This window comes from Phalacrocorax carbo, chromosome 22 (genome assembly GCF_963921805.1).
Source record: "Phalacrocorax carbo chromosome 22, bPhaCar2.1, whole genome shotgun sequence".
Taxonomy (NCBI): Eukaryota; Metazoa; Chordata; class Aves; order Suliformes; family Phalacrocoracidae; genus Phalacrocorax; species Phalacrocorax carbo.
The window spans coordinates 5,425,312-5,448,125 of NC_087534.1; the positions used below are offsets into that span (position 1 = coordinate 5,425,312).

The following is a 22,814-nucleotide window of genomic DNA, read 5'->3' on the forward strand; positions in this document are numbered from 1 at the left end:
GAGGCAGAGGGGATGCGCAGCAAGGAGCTGGGGGCCGGGGGTCCCCATTTCCGAGCACCGGGAGCCGACGGTGGTGGGGTTTGGCTGTGGCTCCCGGGCAGTACCCAGCGCAGGCCCCAGCTCTGCTTTGCTGATGCCCTACGAGTCCTGAGATACAAAATTCCCAGTTTTCATTCCCCCCTCCCACAGCCTGCTACACGTCCTCTGGCCATCTCACGTTTTACTCCAGAACAGAAATCCTGAAGCAGGATACTTCACCATTAATGCCACCTCACTAGTCACCCCCACATCCTACCAATGCTAATCAGAAATGGAGCTGCCCTGGCTAATAAGCGCACTTGTATTATTATTATTAGCAGAATGAAGAGCTTTTAATTGCATTTCCCTACCCCCACCCCAGATGTTACAAGTGACTGTACTTTGACCTCAGTTGAAACACCTATTAACAACAGGTATATACCTTCAATATGCTATTATCTAGATAAAAATAAGCAGATCCACAAGAAAAAGCCCACAGGGTGAAGCTGTAATCCCGCTTTTCCATATTTACCAGGAAAAAGCAGGGTCCAGGAGTTTCAGCATCCCGCAGCGGTGGCCACTGGCTGCGGAGGAAGGTCACTGGGAACCACTGTCTGGGATGCTGCAAAATTCCACTGCTGCCAGCCTGTGGGAACTGCTGCACCTCACTAGGAAGAAGATGAATTTTGGAAGAACTATGCACGCTTAAAGAATAATGCACCCTGCCAGCCACTTAATGCAGCCCAGATAAATGGAACCGACAGCTGGAGCTTACCCAGGTAAAAGTGCCAGGGCAAGAGGGCTCTGGGGACAGGCGATGAGCCTGTGGATAAAGTAGGACACTTTCGGGGCCGATACTGCAAGGTTGTTGCCTGTGTGGGTGTGCAGAGGTCATTACGGCTTTGGAAACAGCGAGATGGGGAGGTGGGACCTCTCTCACAGCGCTGATGCTCTGCGGCATCCCTGAGCCAATTGCACTTGTGGGACCAGGCTGTACCACCGCATCCTCGCTGCCGGAGCCCTCTTATTCAGGGGGGCACTGCTGATGATAAATGATCCAGAAATATGCAGTTTTAGGCCACCAAAGTGGCAAATCATCCTCCAGTGGCAAGGCTGCTACCCCAGACTATTTCTCTGCTAAAGACTGTAATTAAGATAAGTCAGTATTTTTGCAGCAAATGCATTTTCACCTTAAAAATAAGAAAGAAGAAAAAAAAAAAGAATGTGATGGGTGGACCCTGCTCTCTTTCACCTTCTTTATAGCGAGCGCTCCCAGCTCTAACTCCCCTCCAGCGCCAGCCTCAGCCTGCTCGATGTCCCTGTACACCAAGAGCTGGTGCCTCTCCAGACACCTCTTGCAGGGCAACTTATAAATTGCCATCCAAAGGCTCAGCCCTGCCACAGATCACTCAGAAACAAATGGAACAACAGCATCTGGCTGGGGGTTAAATAAAACTCCATGTGCCGTGGGGCTGTAGCATCGTCCTTTCCAGCCTCAGCCGAAGCTCTGCAGTTTGTCTGTGGGGTGCAGGGCATCCCCCTTGCCCCCGTTACCAGCCGAGACATGTGACCCTCTCGGGCGTGACTGCCATCCTCAGCTGGACAAAACTCCCATCACCTTCTCGAGGCTCCCCTGGTCCCCAGTGGGGAGATGGCTTAAACCCCACTGGGATGCAAGGACAGCATGGAGCGCGTTCCCTGCTGCGCTGCAGGCGGGGGTTTGCAAGGAGAAGCTAGGAGAGGCTCAAAGCTCCTGGCAGTCAAGACGTGCCAGCAGATGTCCATTTATCTCACACTCTCATATCTGGAAAAATAGTGGAAATCCAGAATTCAGCAGGACCCCCGGACTCCTGCAAGGCCAAGGATTAAGCGCAAACATGCAACTTAAGCACAGCAGAAGACATCCCGCTGCCCCCTGCCCCACGCTGCGCACTGGGAGATGGGGCAAGAAAAAGAGGTGTCAGGACGGCTTCACGTCACGACATCGGCTACACACACATCACACGAACATCCCCGACGCGGCTGCTCTGCCGGCGTCCCAGGCTGGCATGCTCCGGGGAGAAGATCCCCACAGATATCATTTTGCAGCTTAAACCCATCGTGAGAATTAGGCTCTGCCCGCTCCCAGCCAGCCAAGCATCCCCAGCGCGTTGCTCCATATGGCAACCATTACCGCTTGCGGCAACCGGAATAGTCTGCACCGAGCACACACACACGCTCTCTCCCCTGCCAGCCTCCTGCCCTTCCTCGTGCATAATCAAGCCCACATGCTAACGAGCAGGCGTGCAAAGCCAACCTGCCTCCCCCCGCCCGGAGCGCTCGCCGGGGCACGGTTCGTCGCGCAACTTGCCTTGCTGAAAGGAGCCCGGCGTGAGCGCTCCCGGCCAAAGGACGGCTCAGCCCTTCCTTGCTCCGTTGTGTGCTTTGGTTCTTGGGAAGAAACATCCAAAAGCTGCTTCTCCAGAGTGAGGGAGCAGCCGCTGTGAGCTCCTGCTTGCTTGGGACAGGCTTGGACGTGGCAGCCGTGCAGCCAGGCAGCGCATGCAGTTGTTTTACAAGCGAAGCCAGTAACGCTGTTTGCAATTAAAACAGCCCAGCCCTTCCCATGGCAAGGCCTTGCTTCTTGCCGCTGGGCCTCAGCAAGCTTCAAAGCCCTCGGCTGGAATTTCTTGGCACTGGGCAAGTTTTCCCCCTCCTCTCCAGGAACCTCACTTAGAAAGGACTCGGCTGCTTGGGCCAACAGCACGGAGCACAGGTGAGGAGCCTGGTCAGAAATTCAGGAGGTGAAATAACACGTTGACATGCTTTGCAGAGAAATTTTACGCAGAAAACACCAAGCTTCGTACAACCCATCCTAGTCCATACATGCGCATCTGTATCTATATCTCCATAACCCCGGCGGGTTGCAGCAGCCCGGCACCCCAGCACGAGTCCCAGGATGGTCACAGCTCAACGGCCATCAGCGTAAAGGCAATGACAACCGTGAAAAGCTCTGGCTATAATCCCCCGGAAAGGATTAAGCCACGCTGATTTCAGAAATGAAGATGTTTTATGGCCACCTGAGGACTGAACAAGGGAGGAGACACCAGCAAAGGCACCCGGGACGGACTGAGCAGGAACAGCCAGACACCAGGGTTTTTTTTCTGGGAGCAAAAGGGATAACTTTCATTTAGGGAACCTGACGCTGTTTCCCCCAGCAAGTTTTCAATTACGACCTGGCTAACAGAAAATCCTGTAATAATTATGTCAGCGTTGCAATGTTATGGAAAATACCGTAATGAGATCAGGTGTGCGCCGGGCTGCTCCAGCGAGCAGCGGGCACAGGCCGCCCCGGCGCCTGCTCCCCTCCGGCCTCTCCTGCTACCCACAAAGATTTTGGAGCTCAGAAACTCCATCACGTTGTGGGTAAACACTGCGGGTTTCTCCCACGGTAAGCATGGGCTGGAGGGGAGTCAAAGAAGGTCTCAAGACGCGGTGGCTCGCAGAGGAGGCTCTCCAGACCTCTGATCCTCTTCGGCTTCATAATCTCCAGTGGCGGTTTTTTTTCCTGGAGGTATTTATGGCTCTTTCTGTGTTGTTTTCCATGTCCCACTGAATATTGCATGTGCTATCGTTCCCCAAGGACCGATAGTCTGCAGAAAGCTGATTCTTTGCAGGCTTCTCTAGAGCTGCTAAATGGCACCTCTTCTCTTCCCTGGCATGATAATATCTGCGCATTTGCCACTGATTATATTTGCAGGCACGTTTGGGTGTGATTATTAGCCGAAAGCCATCAAGGAGTCAAGCTCAGTTGTTAGAGCATCTCTGGGGGCTGCAGTCAAAAAACAAAAGCAGCATCTTTCCCTTTCATGGAGGCACGTGTTGGAGGCTCAGCAGAGCTGGGTGGGGGCCGAGCCACCCGCGAGTCCTTTACTCCCATCCCCCTTGCCATAGGGTGTTTGGCTGGAGATCCCGCCCCAGGCACGGAGAGCAAGAAGCGAGGACTAGGAGCTAAAAACAGTAAAAAAAGGCAAGAAGCAGGGAGGAGAAGAGATGTGCGGGTCCAAAGGGAAGGTGGGGAATCTCTGCCCTGAGGCAGGGGCCTTACAAAGCTCCGTTCCTTACAAAGGTGCTTATAGAGATTATTATTGTTAATTTATGTAGGTCCACACTTGCACTAGAAGAACTTGGGAACTAATTAAATGGCAACTGAAGCACAGCCTGGCCTCGGCTCTGGCCCAGAGAGAAGCAATTCCTGGGAAGAAACGATCCCGAACCTAGAGGGGACTCCAGCTGTCACAGAGCCGCTTTCCTCTATGTGCTGCTTAATCTTTCTAGAAATTATATGAAATTTGGGGTGAGTTTCTGGAGAAGCAGTAAACAAATAGGCTCACTAACGCCAGAGTTCTCACGAGGCAACAGTGCAGGCTCCTTGGGCATCTCAACGCTACAAAATGGGTTCAGTCTCAGTGAGCCAGGGGAAAGGGATCATCTGGTGAGCAAAGACTTCTGACACCACATTAAGTAGAAGACTTGGATCTGGTCTCCAAGCAACTGTGTCTAGATGAAAACCAGGGGAAAAAAAGGAGCCATTTGGGAGAGTAATTCGCTAAGCCTGCTGTCGGGCGCTGGAGCAATTACACACATGGCTCTAATAGGCAGGAAAATAATTAACACTCTGCCAAGGGCTCAAGTGGTGATTTTATGAGTCCTACTGAAGCCGAGCTCCCATAGGGGTATCAGAGTGGGGTTTTTTATTTCCATTCTTTTGGGACTGTTTCATGATCTAACGTGCAGCTATTGAACTTTTCCATCCATGAATTTACGCTGAGCTGCCTGAGCAGCAATGAATTAGTTGACCCTCCTGCTCTGCGAGGAAAGAGCTCCACCGCACCTCGCCTCCAGGACCACCCAAGCCACGCGCCCGCATTACCAACCCCTCCAGCTGCTGATATTTCCTGGCCAATGTTTTTCCAAAAGTTAACCAGAACTTGCTGAACGTTGCAGGGAGATTTTGTAGGTTAATCACACTCCGAGCTTGCGCAGGCAGGGGAAAGGAGAAGGGAGAGAGGAGAAAAATCTTGCCATGTCAGTATAACACCACATGCAATGAATACTACCGAAAGCATCCTGTACACCTCGCCTGCGGGGATTCACCACGTCTGACCTCAGCCATCTGAAAATCAGCTGTCCTCTGGGCTCTCCCAGGAGTTAAGGGGATGATGTTTCCACACATCCGATCCCAAAACAACTGTGTGAGGGAAGGGGGATTAATTTGTTTCTGCAGATGCTGATTTCTTCTCCCTTGACCAGCACAGAAGCTTCTTTGGCTTCTGCTCAAGAGCAGAAGAGTGTGAAGAGGGTAACGGAAGGTAAAACCGTCCATTATATGCAGAGTGTCTCTGCCATAGCAGGTCTTACCCCACAGGATCAACAGAAGACTCTGTTTTCTTTATCCCTTCCAGTAATTAATCAATTTTACTGCTAAACAAAGCCGCCTCTTTGAAGGAAGGTCTCCTCTTTTAAATCTTGTTTCAGAGGAAGCAGTAGATGATCTTAACCAGATGTGTCTTCTTAAAGCGATGCAGTTGCTGTTGCCGTGGCTGAAGACACTGGGAGATCAAACGATGCCCTGAGAGTTCACTTTACTCCTCTGCAAAGACACTATTACCTGATTTCCACCATCCAGAAGGACTTAAACACATATTCCCAGCTCTTCCCACTGAAGAAGCTCATACAGAAACATCACATCTGTCTCAGCTGGGTGCTAGAAACCCCCTGGGCGGAGGTGGGCACTAGCACCCACCAAAGGCTCCATCATCTCACCGTAAAGGCCGCGATACCCCAGTCGCTTGGGCGTCAGTTAAGCACAACACCTGGAACGAGAGCCAAGGCGCACGGTTGGCTTCCTCTGCCACGCCAAGAGTCTCCAGCTGCGGTGGACATTGTGGTTTTTTTGAGGTATTAGCATGTCATGCTCCTCCTGGTTACCACCACAAGCTCTGTGGCTACAAATGGACAGGGTTAATTTTGTTACCTTCTGAGCTCATGCCCAGCCCTTTTCTTTGCAGTTATAGGGGCAAATCTCTCTATTTTTATCCCACCTGGAAGAAGGCTCCTTGGCTCCACAGTCAGAAGCTCTGATCCAAGTTCATTAAGGTTTTCCATCTGCAGTGGGTGTAGAGTTATTTGCTGGAAATACGGTGGCAACGTGCGAGAGTGCCATCCGCTGCGTCGCTCTGGGTGTTTAATGTAACTTGATTGTAAATAGATGTAAACAAGCACTGGCTTTAGGGCAAGAGAAAAGCTTTGGCAACTCTGTCGTGGGGATAACTCCGTGCAATAGTAAAACAAAAAAACCCCAAACCAGAGTCTGCTTCCTGCCCTGCTTACATCCAGCCCTCACGCACATTTTATAAGAGGAACTGCTTGGGTATAAAAAAAAAAATGACTCACTGTGAAACTGATAACACTGAACACAACTAAGTTTTGATCCAAAGCCAAAAATGCTTTATTTACTTGAAATGTAAATGATTCCTTTATCTTCTGCCTGGTTCACGAGTTGTTTAGGGCAGTTTCCTTCCAAATGGGTCACTCGGCACAGAGTTTTGCAAAATCCCGGGGAAGTGGAGAAAGCGGCAAGGAAGACACGGAAACCCTCCTGGCCAATTTATGGAGAGGAGGGTGGGAAAGGGGCCTCCCCATCCCCTGGGAGAGCATTCCCAGAGCCGCCTTCGCTGGAGACCTGCTGCGAGGATGCTGCCACGAGATGAGCAACACAGCCCGTGCTGCAACCACCAGCATCGCTCTCCCACTCACACCAGCTACATCTCCGATGCTCACTTATCCTTCCAGCCCAGCCTGCAGTCGCTAACTGGTGAGCGTCAGAGGAGCACAGAGACCCGGACAGCATCCTGCACCAACCGAAGAGTTCTCCTTTGGGCGCCATGGCATTCCCACTTGCTTTGGGTCACCCCATCCTGGCTCCTGCTGCAGTGGTGGGTAGAGAGATGGTGCTTCTGCCTGGTCTCGCTCAGGCTGGATGAACTCGGTACTGCTTGCTCCTATTTATTCTGGGCTTTCTGGCTGTGAGAAGGGTCTACAGCCCATCTTGGTGGGAGCAGGGGGGGGCTGCGTTGCTCCTGGGTCTGTGTTGCTGCTGTCTGAGAGCATCTTTGTGCTGGTTTGTTAAGGGATTTGGAGGAGCCGGTGGGAAAGCCGCAGGACTGCCTTCACCCTGCGATGCCCCACAGACCGCCCGGTCCTTTGCTGCCCATCCCACCACCTCCGGGAGGGATGCAGGGTCAGGGAGGGCTTTTGGGAGAGTGGATGTCACTGGGAAGGTGGGGAAGGGAGGGAGGCGGGTACAGAGAAGGGGAAGCTGCATGTGTGTGCAGTGTTCATGGGTGGGAGGAGAACCGATTGTGGGAGAGTGGCAGAATTAACCGATGGCACGAAGAACTGATCGATGGGGAAGCAGCTTCACAGGGCAGCAGAGCTGAGCAGGCAGGGAAATCCTGCAGGCAGGGGAGGGAGACCAGGGGGAGGAAAAACAGCCCGGGGAGAAAAATGGAGAAGGTGCTACTGAGCTCTGAAGACTAATTACATTAATTCTGTCAGCGCATGGGGCTCTGGCACAGCACAAGGAGGAGGAAAAACATCAATTTCTTGGGGGAGGGGAAAAAATATTTTAAAAATCAACATTTCAACTGTTGTGTTTCTTCTGAAATGAAGATGCTTGAAAAGTTTTTCACTGAAACCAAAGAGCAAGACCTTCCCCAGCCATTGACGAGCAGCAGAGACGTGCTTGGGGAACGGGAAATTTACATTTGAGCCTCTTCTCTGGCCTTTTTCAATTCCACCCATAAGAGAGACGAGTTCAAGATGGTGCGAAAACCATCTAGAGAGACTCATTGAACAGTTGTGTGGTCCCACTTCATAACACAGAGACATACCACAGCTTCCCCGCACTTCGTTTCTGCCAGGGATAACAAAACCCAGAGCCGCGTGCCCCAGGCACCTGAGCCCAGAGCGGAAAAGCTTCACTTGAGTTTTAGGGGGGTGTCTGAAGCGGAGGCGTTTTGGCAACCCCGACCTGCAGAGCTGCCGCCTCCCAGCACAGCCACGACCCCAACCACAGAAACCATCTGAGTTTGAAACAACCTTTTTTTTGGGTTTTTTTAAACGCTTGGGTGATCTGAAACAACTCGAGCACACAGCTGAAAAGGAGCCCAGGCAACGCTCTGCAGGTAGAAAAGCTTCTTAAATCAGCATTGCTGCAAAAAGCCACTTTCTGGCCCAAAAGGACCCACCACCGATGACACGTGGGGACATCAGGTTGACCCTGGTGAAACCACAACCCTGTTTTTGAGGACAAAGCTTACTGCAAACGCAGCACCCACGCGACCGACGGCACCGGTGCTGCGCTCCGGGGCGGGAGCTGGTCAGCCTGGCAGGGAAGGGGTTTGCTGGGGAGATGCCAGAGCCCCCGCGCCGGCACCTCTCGGGGCCGCGGCACAGGTACCCTGCTCACACAAGTCTTCCGTGCGTTGCTCGGAGAAATGGCTGGAAACATTCCAGCAGCAAATGTATCCGTCTCCAAAAGGGAAAAAATAAATATATATATATCTTACTTACATTAACAGTGTCTGGGTGGTGAATAATGTAGAGAGGAGAAAGTGTCATGGACAATTAATAAGCTGAGGCTGTACTTGGTGGCAAGGATGTAAGAAAGTATATGGGGAATTGACACACAAAGCCAATAAATATTGGAGCAAATGCATTATTTGGGGAAAGGACCAGCAGTTCTGCTGATGGCTGGGGTGCAGCGAACACAGTTAAAGTCCCCCCCAGGCACAGCAGAGCCAACCTCGCCCTTGAACCCCTCCAACCACTGTTATCTCTTTTTCCTGAAGCCAGAAGTTGCCCGTTGGCTTCAGACGTGCAGGATGGAGAGGGCAGGTTCCCCCCTCCATCCCCGCATCCTTCTTCCCCGCTGGGTATTGCAGGGTGTCAGGGTATTGCGGTGTTTGTCTTTACAGTTCCTGCTGCTGGGTGAGCTGCTGGGCTTGAGGGCTTTACGTGGCCAGACGTAATGTGTGTGTAGGAAACCAAGGCAGAGACCCTGCCGGGGGTCCCTGGAGGCGCGGGCTCCGGCCAGCCCTGTGGGCATGTACGAGGTAAGGGCTGGCTCCGTGCTCAGTACATACCTCCTTTTACGCCCCCTGGTAATAGCAGGTTAACTGAGCCCTGATAAAATGCTGATTAACACCTCAACCCTGCTGCAAAAGGCACAATGAAAATCAGTGTTTAAAAGCACTTAGAAGGCAGATGGGCTTGGCTTCTTCTTCATTTAAGGAGACGTACAGCAGAGCAACCTTTGCGGCAGCCCGGTCCCACAGGTGAGCCCTGGGAGGGATGCAGACGCCTCCTCCCTTGGAGCAGCCCCACTGCAGCCCCCCAAAGTCCCCCAGGCCAGATCGAGGCATGTTGCACGTGCAGGGAATAAAGGCCGCAGTCAACCTCTCAAAGGAACAACGTAACTCCAGCATAAGCTTTCCTCTCAAAATTAGCGTTACTTCTTTGAAAGCAGACCAGCTCACGCCACCCCAACCATAAAACCCCGACCCGCTGCCACCATCGCGCTGAACGCAGCCCCTCAGCGCTGCACCAGCTCCCTTGATACTGACGGGAGCAGAGCTCAGCCCAGCAAGGACCAGTTCTTAAACTCGGGAACCGTGCAGCCAAGAGCAACAGCCTCCCACCGCCCCCAGCCCTCCGGAAGGCTGCAGCATCCCCAGCTGTAGAGGCAGAGGATGCTGGCACGGACGCGGCGCTGCTGCGCTGCTGAAGCCTCCAAGAGAGGAGGCCAAGGAGGAGAGGACGGCGGGTCCCTTGTTGTATCATGCAGACGTGCTGCTGCACGGGGTGGAGGTGGGGAGGGCGCGCCTTTCCCAGTCACTGGCTCTTCCCCCATCGGCCACATTTGCCCCTTCGGCAAATTTTCACACCAACGTTAAGGAGCTGCTTGAAGGGCAGCTCAAAGCTCTGTGCAAACAAACCAACCACACAGTCCCCCGGCGAGCACTGCAGGCGACACCTTCCCTTACAGGAAAGCATCGCGCTTCCAGCAGAGAGATGCCACAGGTGAAGATTTGTGCACGTACCTCCCTGCAGCGCTGGGTATCGCTGTCCTCCGCGGGGCAGAGCTGCTGGAGAGGAGGAGGAGGAGGAGGAGGTCGAGGAGGTCTCTTCTGGAGGCGCAGGCTCAGCGGGTCGCCCACCCGCTGCAATGGACGCGCACAAACGCAACCCTTGAGTCACAGCTCCAAAGCTCGGGGTAATTACAAGGGTTTGACGGGCGTTTGGGACAGGCGGACTCTGAGTTTTGCTCCAGTGGCTCCAGCTGGTCTGAAGGGCTGCGACCAGGCTCGCGAGGGCAGAGGTGTGCGGCTGGAAGACGATGCAAAGGCGCGACGTGGGTGGCGCATCCCTTTCACCGTACCTTGTCCGCACCTTAAATCAGAGACCCCTCCAAGCCCTCGAGCGGGTCTGCAAACCCCACCAGGGCTCGCGCAAGGGCCTCGGCACAAGGGAGGCATCAGCCCCAAGGAGCGTGCTCAGGGCTGACCACGGCATTCAAGCAGGCAAAAAATAAACTACAGGTTTTTCCTGCCCAAGGAGAAATATGACTCAGGACAAAAAATTCCACGTCTGCCTGAGCAGAATAATCTGCAAATATAATCAGCCATTTGGGTGATTAATGCACCTTGCTCAGTTAAGGCTTCTCCATCAAAATCTTGGTTTAAAAAAAAAAAAAATCCCTTCTGCAGAGAAATTCAGAAGTCACAGGTGCGCCGCCCCAGACAAGCCCGCAGCCCTGCAGAACCCCGAGGGAACTAACAGGGCAAGTAAAAGCAAAATTTGAAGTTACCGAGCACGCAACACGCATCCAAGCTAACCAGACTGGGAATGCGATCACGGCAACAAAAGCAAACAAGCTGGGGTTTAAATAGGAGCAAAAAAACCTCGGAAGGGAAAAACCAATGAGAGCAAATGTTTACCCTGATGATGGGATAGTTTAGAAGTTACGGCTGGGCGCCAACTCTCCAATATTTTTAGTTTCGCAAGGTCTGCTAACCTCGGCCGCCGCGGTGACTCCGCGCCCGGGTCCCCTCCCCGGCGGCGCGGCGCAGGTGCGGCTTCAGCCTTTTGCCTCTGTCAGAAACACCTCTCTGAAAATCAGCTGGGAAACTTTTGCCACCTGATTCTGGGGGGAACCAACCGAAGGCATATCACAGAGTGTTCTGTGAATTAGCAGCTAATTACAATTAAAGCAGAAACAAATGCTCAGGTGAGTTAGTTAAAACCTAGGAGGGATGCAGTGAAGAAGCCCAATAGGGCATTAAGGAAGGTAAAACAGACACAAAGACACCCAAAACGCAGAGCTTTAACATCGGTTTGCACCAGTAACAAAGTCTTGCTGGTTTTAGTTAAACGCTCAAGTTTGGAAGCTGCTTTAGGAAGACGGCGGAGTCCCGGGGTGGCCTGCAACAGGAAACCACGAGGGATTAAAATACCCCGTGAGCAGCAGAGGACAGCAAGGAACTGGGGCTCGGGCACAGCCTCAGCGGCCGAAGCGGCCGAGGCTGCCGCTGTCCTGCCTACAGATCAAGGAGAGCTCAGCTATGCGGCTTGGCTCCGCCTGACGAAAGAGATGAAAGACGAAAATGCTGCCTGCATTTTGACTGCCAAGTTTAGCAGGAGGAAAGCAAGGGGACGAAGCCGGGGCCCTCCGCGACGGCCGACCCGGCGTGGCCACAGCCCTTCGGGCAGCAAGCCAGGCCAGCCTCCGCGCGAGCACGTGCCGGGCTCGGACCCAAACACGGAAAGAACGAGTCAAGTTTGAACTTATATTAATTTTATTCACATTTCCAGAAGAAAGCATCAGTGGAGTGCAACGTCATGGCTAGTGTCAAAAAGCTCAAGTATTTGTTTGGTTTAAAACAGGCAAACATTTCGGAGGCTGAACCCAGGCAACAGGCGCATGCTCCCTTCCCCTGCATGTGTTTCCAGTTCAAGTAATAGGAATGTCAAAAATAAGCTAGCTCATCACATGACGGAGAGGATGTCAAAAACTTTAAAGCTTTCTGTGGCATAAATCCCTAAGCAGGGCACGAAAGTAGCAGGCAGGAAATCTTCTACAGCTGAACTAGCTTATCCCCTGGGCTGAATGGTTTTTTTTTTTTAATTCCTTTGGTTGTAGAGTTTTGCTATCAGTGTTGGGAAGCGCTTCTGTCAACTTTAATGCGATTCATTACCCAGAGCAGAAATTTGCTGTTACTGGATTACAAGGATGATGGTTGGTGATGGCAGAGAAAAATTTTAACAGGACTCTCCACCAAGGAGGATAAGAGAAAAGGAGAAAAATCTGATCGTTTTGGATTTCAAAAACAGGGATACAGGATCCATTTTAACTGAGAACCGAGACTTCCCAATTGCCCTGCTGGCCCGCGGGAAGTTGTCACAGCTCTGGGCTGCTTCTAAGTAAAGCACTGGTATTTCTAAGTGACTTCTGGGCTCCGTTGGGCCAACGGCTGGTCTCTGCTGACGCTTAGCAGGCAACAAAACCCGCCTCAAACCAGGTGGCATTAACCAATTTCAGCTTTGTTCACCACAGAGCTACAAGTTTTGGCTTTGTGCTACAAAGTGCGTGTTTCAAATCAGACAACAAGGCATCAGACAAGCAAAGGCATCTGCAGACCCCTCGCGTTGACACAGGCCTCGACCGGGACTGGGAAAAGGCAGAGCTGAGTTTGTGCAGGCAGATCCCAGCAGCAGAAACGAGTCACTGAGCCGCACGTGGAAGCGGGGCTCCCTGACGCAAGCGAAACGGCATCAGCAGCCAAGGAATTCCTAAGTTCTGGGGCTAAAAGACGAGCTGGTTTACGTTTTTTTTTCAGTCATGTAAGCATTAGGGAATTTTAAACATGTCCAGTGAAGACACTGGAAATCTTTTTGCCCTTGCGTTATTGTGAAGCTGCTTGATTTTATTAGACTATAGCTATATTTGGAAAAGGAGTCAGTAATAGATGTGTCCACATTCTTGCTTGCTCTGCAAAGACAATTATTGGATTACAAAAAAAGGCACAAGAAGCACATTCCTCCTTCTTCTGTCCCTAAAAGGGTTCCTCCTTCCTCCTTGCTGAAAGCGCTACTCTTGCTGTCACTGAACAAACTCCAAGTACACATTTTCATCTTCGATCCAGCTGGCTTGGAAGCCCCTAGGATTAAAGGTTTCTTTTCTGTTTGAATAATTTCAGTGACTAGAATCTCAATGCATGTTTCACCAATCCTCTTCATCCTCTACCTATATATAGTAAAAGAGATGAAATAATATTATATTTTGTTTTATTGCTGGAGGCAATCTGCTGTCCCCCAACTCAGTTGCCCAAAGGAAGAAGGTAACACAGAAAATCTGGCAGGACCTGATTGCTAGCAACAAGAGAAAGGTGAAATTGCGCTCACCCCACCTGGCTGCGTGTCACAGAGGGGGAAACCGGAGCAAGGAAGGGCTCAGGGTTATTATTTAGCAAGTCGGTGGAGAGCCAGGCACAGAACGGTCTGGCTACGGATCCTCTGCTCCAGTTGTCAAGGAACAATTTCGCTTTGCCTAGAAGGCGAGCTGTGTCAGAGCCCAGGACATGCCGCTTACAATTCAAGTCTTTACGCAGACACGGGATGCGCAGAGCGGGATAAAGGAATGTGACTCTTTGGTGAATATCCTGGTTATCATACTAAAAGTGTATTTTAATAAATTAAAGTCATACCTTGTCTAGTCCATAACACTACATTAAATTACTCTCCTGCAGTTGCCTGGCTGATATTTAATGTTTCAGCTATTTTATGTCCCACCACCCCTACGTCCTCTCTGTGGAAGGCTTAAACTCCTTAAACATCTTATGCAAAAAATAGAAAGTATGAAGACAAATTGCTCTATATATTAATCCAGGACTGAACAGCTTCAGCGGTGTGCATTCTGCTCTATTTACAATTCTAAGGAACTTACTTCTTTAGGCAAGTGACGAGTGATCAGGGAAGGCAGACCAAGTGCATTCCTGGTGTCACCACACAGTCACGGACAGCGTGTTCATGCTCAGCTCCCGATGGCTCTTGGAGAAGCTGCAGGGCTGGGACTATGGGAACACCACCGGCGACAAAGACGCCAAGTGCAGGGGGGAGTTTGAGATGCCTACGGCTGGATGGCACCTCATCACGCAACGCCCTGAGAAACTGATGCGACCCTGGGCTGAGGCTGATTGCACGCCTGCCTTCGGCAACGTGTGTGCGCACACTTAGAGCGCTCGGGGGGTTCTCACACAGAGGATTCAGCCTGGCAGCTCTGAATGAAGCGGTGAAAAGGCTTCCCTAGCTAAGAAGGTTCTAGCTAAACTCCAGAAAGCCAAATATCTATCAGGAAGACCTGCCAGAGGAAGAGTCACGAGCCAGCATGCTGCCAGGCACAAACGGAAACGCTGAGCAGAGCCCCAGCAAGGCTCACCACTTCTCCCAGGGCTTCCACTGTAAGAGGGCGGCTCTGGAAATAATGGTGTGGAAATCCCCCCATCCACGACACTGCGGTCTTAGGTCCATGTTCGTAAAAGCACGCTCTGACTTCCAGCACAGCAGGAGATACTCGTGCTCCCCCACCACCAGGGGAGCACAGACTGCCCGCGCAGGAAGACAGCCACAAGCTTTGCTCCCTCCCCGACGCACATTAGCTCTCTTTCAAGAAGTAATTCTTAACCTCATTTTGCTGTCTGTTCAAACCCTAATTCCCCTCCAGCCAAACCTCCCTGTGTGCTCTGCCTGCCTTCCTGCTAGAGAGGCAGAGGAGCCAGTGCCCTGCTGCTACACCCTGACTCCTTGGTAGGACAGACAAAAGACCACCTGGAGGCTGAAAAGCCTAAAGCACTAAGTGCTTATGGGTTTTGGTTGTTCAAAAATGAAAAGCACATTGTTTCTAGGAAATGTGTTTGCAACTGTACACATATACTGGCCACTGCTGGGCATCTGACTCGTATTCCTAGCATTTGGCTGACAGTGGAGAGGACAAGAAGGAACTTATCAAACTCCCAGGTGCTCCTGAATTGTGCTATTTTGCCATAAGATGTTCCTGGTCCAGACAGCGGTTGCACAAAAGCACTGATGGAAGAATTACAGCTACATTATTCATCTTTGTCTCCTGTGGGAGACATCTTTATGAGAGATCTTTGCCTACCGAAAGCCTGTCTACAAGGGCTTGCTTCCCACTGTCTGGTGGCATGAACGAGATGTTTTGCTTGTCATCAGAACTGATGCAAGTCACCCCTGATGGAAACCCTTTGCCCACGGTACCCTTCTGCTGTGGTGTAAGCAGCCCAGTAGCCATGGGTATTAGAACTACGATCAGTAGGAGAAACTGGAATTGAAAAATCAGTCCCGAGAAGGTCAGCTCTTGAGTCACAGCATCGAAGGGTACAGGTGAGTTGCTCTGAAGTGCATCTTTTCCCTATTTTCTTACTCTCTTTTCAGAGATTTTATACATACAGAATATATTAAACATGCTGGTGATAACTCAGTCTCTCTTTCAGGCACTATCATTGGACACAGCAGTCATTTTACTCATAGCTTTCTTCTTGCTATTGCAGCTCCACCAATGTTACCCTGGATTCCCCTTATAACCGGAGGTTTCTTCTAGATCTCAAAAAGAGATTGATATATCAAAACCAAATTCAATTACAAAATATAATAATATCCTCTTCTTGGAAGTGAAGCTGCCCCATATTCCAGACTGTGGCAGGATTTTTACGTCCTCAAAATACTTTTAATAAGTTCTACTTAAAATATATCTGAGTCCCAATCTGCCTGTTCGGCACGTTGTAATGCTCTCTGTTGAAGATCTGTTCCCTGTCGATTCCTCGTGGGCTCTGCCAAAGGGCTCTTCTCAGTTGTCTTCTGCGGACTTGAACATGAGAATGGCATTGTAGATCTTCAGGGCAGGACCCAGCTTGATACTGAGGATTTTAACTATGTCGCTCTGGTTCAGGAGCAGGAAGGCCTCACCATCTATCTGCTAGAGGGTGGAAACACAACATAAGATAAAGATTACTACCAAGAGGTAGGCAGGATCCTCACTTCTGGTCATTCAATGAAACAGCACAAAACATACATACAATAACATACAACAACGGAAGTACAAACACAGCTCTGAAGACCGAAACCTTGTATTTCTCCCTAGTTCTGGCACTCACACCCCTGTGAGGTGTCCAGGCATGCTGCCTGTCCTAGGCCTCATCCAGCAGCCCTTTTGCTAGAAATAGAGACGCCCAAGTGTGGGCAAGGCTTATGGAGAGACCATGAGTAGGATGTGGGTTCATTAGACTTTATATTTACTATACTTGCTCTAAAAAGCCAACTTTTAGAGCAAGCTCTGGTCAGCTCTGCTAAAAACCTTACATATGAGAAAAATTCCTGAGTTGTGAACATCTGGTTACCCTCACAACTAGTACATACTACACCTATAGACAACAAGTGTCTGTTTAAAGGAGAAACAGTGGGATATTGTGAAATCATTTTCAGTGACACTAAGTGGGCTTGCTTAGCCCATGGTAAAGGAGATCGTATGCTACACAAAAGGCATAGTAAAGACACGTAATCTGTCTGGACTTACACACTCTCCTAAGCCATCAGCAAGGAAATATTCGATTAGATTCAAAGTAAGCAAGTGCAAAACATACTACCTTGTGAAAATACAGGATGCTCTAGGTTAGCAGTGAGTGAAATCGTAACATATTCTTTTAAGAAGAGGTAAAAAATTTACTTGGGTTTACAAGAACATCCACAGAGACAACACAGATATAATTAATATAAATCCAAAATGCTGCAGGGAAGAAGCCAAAGATGAACGGACACAGACAAAGAATACGTGTCTCCCTAAGTTATTCCATTAAAGTCCATTTTCAGGGACTGACAGCATCTCATCTGTCCTCTTGATGTTCACCAGTGCAGCACGCAACACCGGACACTCAACTCATCCAGAATAACAATTCTTCTATTTCCACAGTCTTCCTAACCAGACCTTTTTTGGACGTCAATGACTGGTGGAAGAGGATACGTTGAATAAACATGGACAAACATAGAATTAAAGCAAAGAGCTGGGAGCCAAGAGGTTTGGTTTCCCCTTCTCTAACTACACAAGAGACCATTAGCAAGTTACTTACCCTCCCAGTATGTACACTGGAAATGACAGCAGCCACACAACGTCCCCAGATCTTATCTGCAAGCTGCCTAGAGTCTACACTACTGCAATGAACATGTTAAAAATAGCTTGAAACAAATGGACTGCTGCTTAAATTAAATAATATAGTCAAGAGTAGCAGAAAACTGCTGGAAAACAGCCCTACATTTCAAAATGGTTTTGAGTCCAGTATTATTACTATGCTTCATATTCACTGCATTGCCTCAAAGATGCTTATTTTAAACAGACCTTTCCTGAACTGGACCTAGAAACAAGCACAATATCAGTGCCTGTGCTTTATTATTCATTTCTTTGTTCCGTCTTATTTGGATGGTTTTTAAAATTCTGTGCACAGTTTGTTCCTTCGTTCCTAATGTAAGCAGCAACTTATCCCTCTCCCTCCCCCCCGCCAAGAGAAGTCTGCAAGGGATTTATTTACGCTAAACGGCGAGCACTCAAAGGCCTGGTTACAGCTAATGGAGCACGTGAGTGAGCTCAGCAGTCCCGTCACACCTGAGTTCTGGCCAAAGCCAAATTGCTGAAAGGGTTTTAATTTCAAACTAACAATTTGGTACGAGCACAAACCTGAAAAACAACCCAAGCCCCTCTCATTTGGCACGGGGAGTCATACTCTGAGGCTGCAGAAAGTCAGGTATTAAAATAGAACATGGTTATCTGCTCTCTGAACCAGAAAGCAGCCACTGTGTTCAGGACCCGTTTAAATTATGGCTAGGAGAAATAAAATACATTGTGAATGGTTGGATTCATCAAAAGATTTGCTAGTTACATCTTACCTACCAGACTCTCACCTCTGAATACATCTTCACTAGAAATCAGGATGCACCTTTTACACTCAGCTACACTGAAAGATTGGCTCATTCCAATAAATTCCATTATTCCCACTATATTCCATTAAAGAGCATTCCACTATACTGTTGCATTGTGAACTGCGCTTTTTTGCAAGCTTCTGCGTCTTTTGCTTTACATTTTGTGTGTGTGCATGTTTTTTAAAACAAGCGAAAACAAAATACAGATACATAAATCCCATAAAATGCACTACAGCCTGATTCATCCTGAAAGGAGGCCAGCTCTGGGGAGCAGTCATCTATTAAAAACCTGCCCTTTACCGTCACTACAATGTGCAATGCTTTTCCTCAGTACAGAGGGTGCACTCAGCGCCGCACAGAACAGAGGAGGTACAGCCTCTTCCCTCGAGCTCTTACAATCAGAGCAGTAGAGCTGTGATGGCAGAAGGGGAGGTACGTCTGTGCAAGTTTATCAAGGGCTCATAAAGAATCTCCAAGTCATACCTGCAATGTGACTGGAAGCCAAAGCACTCAACGCCTGTGTCTATGATCCACGCAAAGAAGCATGCTAAGAAAGAGGATGGCCATATCCTGCGCTAGCTGGGGTCTCTCAGAAGCCACGGTGAATGCACTGCCAACAGGGAACAGAGTCCCGCCCGGCACGTGGCAGCACAGGCAGGGCACACTGCGTGCAGGAGGTGCTCTGATTTCCCAACCACTGCTTGTTGAAGGAAAGGCTCCCCCCTTGCTCTCACCTCAGACCATGGGGGAAGCCAGCGATTCCTGGGAAACCCTACGACTGCCAGCCTCACCAAGAGAAGCGGGCATATGCGCTTGTTAGAGGGAGCAGATGAGATCTTCACTACACCATTCCAACAGGACATCTTTATAATGATGCCAAACCCACAGCACAATAGTCCAAGACAGGATGTCAAGCATAAGCTAAGTGACTGGAACTGCAGGGGAAATTTAAAGCAGCAGAATGCAATTAGCCGTGCTGGAATTCAGCTCGATGCTGAAGCTGCCTCCTAAATGCCACAGGCTCTTTAATGACAAGTCTGAGCATGTCTATACTCCCTGCATTGCAACTCCACGGTAACAGGCGGCCCAAGCCACCTCGCTGCCACCGGACCCACACAGCACAGGATTTGGGCAGACTTGACTTACCTCTTCCCTGAAAACAGATGCTTGTTCTTTGCAACCGGGTAAGCGCTGGATAAAGCTTACGACCTGGAAGTACATTCGGGAAAAGAGAAATACGGACAATTAAAATGGGATACCATCAGGAAAAAAGGTCATATTTCTACATATGAGTTCTACATATAAGAATTTTTAAAACGTCGATACTTACGACTCTCCCATTAATGAAGGGTATATATGAAAAACATTACCGGTTTGTCGCTGCAACACCCCCACAAAGCATATTCTGGTTACCTCTAAAACTTTCTGTACAGCCTTTTGACCATTTATCTTTCAGTAAAAGTCCGGTTTCTCCATTGCTCAAAAAGATCTTCATAAAATATCAACAATATTTTAACAGATTAAAAGCCGCATAAGGCTTTATTATTTTAAACCCATCCACAACTTCACTTTCTCTATGATACTGCAGGAAAGTAGAATTTAAAAGAATAAAGGATTTAGACAGTTTCCCATGATGACACGCCTTTAAGAGACAAGATAAACCAACCGAATGAGTACTGCTGGTTTACCAACATACAGAAGGCAGAGGAGCTGGGAAGGAAAGTTTTGGTTTTATTTAATCCATGGTGGGTGTACAGGATCCATGGAACCAACAGGATTAAATGACTAAAAGTTAATTTTACATTTCACATCAGGGAAAACCTTTCGAAGCAGGAAATCTGTTAACATTTGGAATAATCTCCCCGGAGACGTGCAAGCAGCCCTTGGATTACATTATATAACACTAGGTAGTGCGAGGAGCAGCCCTGAATGCAGTGGAGGATGACTTAATATGTATTGTCTTCTCCAGCTGTAGCTCCACTGGTTCATAGATGATTTGTATACTGAGGCATAATCAGATCAAGCATCTCATGCTAATTGGATGCTCCCTTGCAGGAACAGCTCTGTTTCATGAGGCATATTCACTTGAGTTATTACAGATGTGACATTCCTTCCATGAACACAAACAAACAGTTAGGAGGGGTCACTGTCAAACACGAGCTTCCCTTTAACTCACGATTGTCAGACTCTCTCCTAAATCGTGTCACTGCATCTCCAGCTGATCCCACCACTTGACTAATGTTCATTCCCTTCCCCCAGTTCCCACCACGCAGGAACGGAGCTGTCAGCGTGCCCTCTGGTTTTGCTCTACCCTGGCAGAGGCTGATTTTTGGTGAACAGCTCTGACTCCCGTTGTTTCTGTTATGCAATCTGAAAGCAGAGCACTGCTCTCGTGTTTCGCCCTTATCTCCTCCTAGTAGGGACAGCTCCATTTTAAAGGGAACCCCTAAAATCCACATCTCCATCAGGCTGTGACTCCAAATTTTCTTCTGTAGAAGTGCAAACTCGTTATTATAAACAAATAACAAAATACTACTTTCCTTTTGAATCCTCCCCACCCCCACCCCTTATAATTAAAACACAATTAAAATCCTTCCGCAGGGTCTGGTACCTTCCAGAATTTAGGGGACAGTTGGACCCCTGGGGGCAAGATGCTAAGTGCCCTTTGGTGTTTGGGGTACTGAGAGGCTGGTACAAATCCCCAGGCAATGATCTGTGGTGTCTTGCTCCTGTGTCCTTCCCTGAACAACTGCTGCTGGCTACTGTCACAGACACTGAGTGACGGGCCTTTGATCTGCCCAGAAGTCATTTGTATGGACGCTGCAAGCACTCTGCGCCACAAGAGTGGCCTTTTAAACAAACAGGAGTCCTGGGCTTTACCAGGACTGGAGAAAGCAGAGGGAAGGAGGATGCAAGAGGAGAATACAGGAGAGAAGGTCCCCAGGGTGCAAGCCAGACCCTGGTTTCCACCGAGCCGCAGCGACCTGCCTGGCCCATCACTGCTGGGGGAGGAGAGTCCCCAAACCAAGACAAGGGAGGCTCAGGTGCACAAAGCCAAAACACGGTAACACCATGTGCCACAGGAAACCAACACAGCCCCGCGACGGTGGCAGTGAAGGCCTGAACCAAGGGAAAGGATGAGGCTAGAGGGGCTCGAGATGAGGGTGGGAGAGGTGTCAGACAGGTTAGGAGCACAGTGGGATGAGGCAGATCCAGATTTTTCCTTTGAGGAGGTGAACACCTGCCTGCCCTTCCTGGTGCTAACAACCTCGGTGCTCACAGAGCTATCTGGAGGAAGCGTCTTACACTACGACTGTGTTTTGGTAAAGGCAAGGGGCTTGAAAAAGAGCTTGATGCAATTCTGAGAACACCTTAGAAACTCCATGCAACCCATATGGCAGGTGCTGACGCAATCCCAGATGTGTGAGATATACTGAAATCAGCACAGAATTGGTATACCTCTTCGGGAAGGTTGGAAGGTAGTCTCATACGGCGCTCCTTCGATACCAAGCTATTGCAGAACTGACAACCCCTGGTGAGACTATGCAGGGAGGAGCTGGGTTTAACTGGGATTTAGTAACCCACAAGCAATTAGCATGAGGACATTCCCCCCACAAGGTATTAGCATCCGATGCAGGATTAACTAAGGAACAATACAACTCCAGCTCGCATTAATGTTCTTCTGTGATTCAATACCCTTCTCTAGCTGTGCTCTGAAAACATCACAGGAAGCTTTCAATAAATAACAAAGCTGCACTGAAGTAACTACTCTTGATGACTGTTCAGCGTTACCAAGAGTTTCTTAGCTTGAGGGCCCCTAAATACTGCTGCTGCTCTGCCATTTCAGCTGTCCTCAACCAAGAGGATTAAAGCAACATTTTTGTCCTTAATGTGGGTTTTATAAAATAAAAACAGTTCTTCAGTCCGAAACCAAAGGAGACTTTTACGCCCCCATTGCTCTTGTTTCAGATCAGCAGAATGGCCTCCTTTGTGCAGCAGAGTTCAAAGCACAACCCAAAGGCAAATGTTTGCCCTGTAGGAAGATGTTAGGAGCCCAAATGCCAACAGATCAAATCTACTTTGGACTCACTAAAACACAGAAAGTCCTGCTGCTTTCATCTTCCAGACCTGTGGCTACATTTCACTGCACATGCTGATCCTGCAAGTGCTCACAGAGGCCAAACTGAGTCCTGTGGGAATTTGTGATGAACATAATTTGCAAAACCAGATCCACTTTACTGACATTCAAGTCAAAACCCATAATGACTTTAGCCAGTCCACTGTGGTGCTGCAACTGATCATTTTATGTGCCATTCACGCTCCTACTGGCAGTCAAAACTTAATCCGTTGTTTCAGGCTGCAGCGCAGGGCACAGTCCAGTGGACTCTGGGTTTTGAATCGCTATATCCAGAGGGCCCTACGTCCATGCCCTGTGGTCCCTGCTTACATTCATCCATTATCAAACTAATATCCCAGTTAAATTTACCCAGCAGTTACTTTAAAGGTCAACTGCAAAGGACATATTTTATTTGGCTTGTATCCTGACTCTGTTCTTCCATGAACCAGCCCCCATGTTTTATCCAAAAGAAAGAGATTCTGATTTTCATGTCAGAGGATTAACTGCTTCTGCCTCTATTGATTTTCTAAAAGACCTTTTGGAAAATCATTGGAAGCTTTCTGAAAAGAAGGACATGAACAGCAAATCTTTCACT

General features: G+C 49.3%; 1 protein-coding gene across 3 annotated transcripts in view; it reads right to left on the minus strand.

Annotated features, from left to right (window-relative positions):
• Window positions 1-11,906: 11,906 nt before the first annotated feature.
• LOC104051070 (lethal(3)malignant brain tumor-like protein 4) overlaps window positions 11,907-22,814 on the minus strand; it is a 51,777-nt gene continuing 40,869 nt past the window's right edge. For all 3 annotated transcript variants that reach the window (XM_064471124.1, XM_064471125.1, XM_064471126.1), the window contains 2 exons: window positions 19,249-19,311; window positions 11,907-16,111 (listed from right to left, as the gene is read on the minus strand). In XM_064471124.1, the coding sequence (XP_064327194.1) occupies window positions 15,983-16,111; window positions 19,249-19,311 (192 nt within the window). In that variant the 3' untranslated portion in view covers window positions 11,907-15,982. The remainder of the gene's footprint in view (window positions 16,112-19,248; window positions 19,312-22,814) is intronic.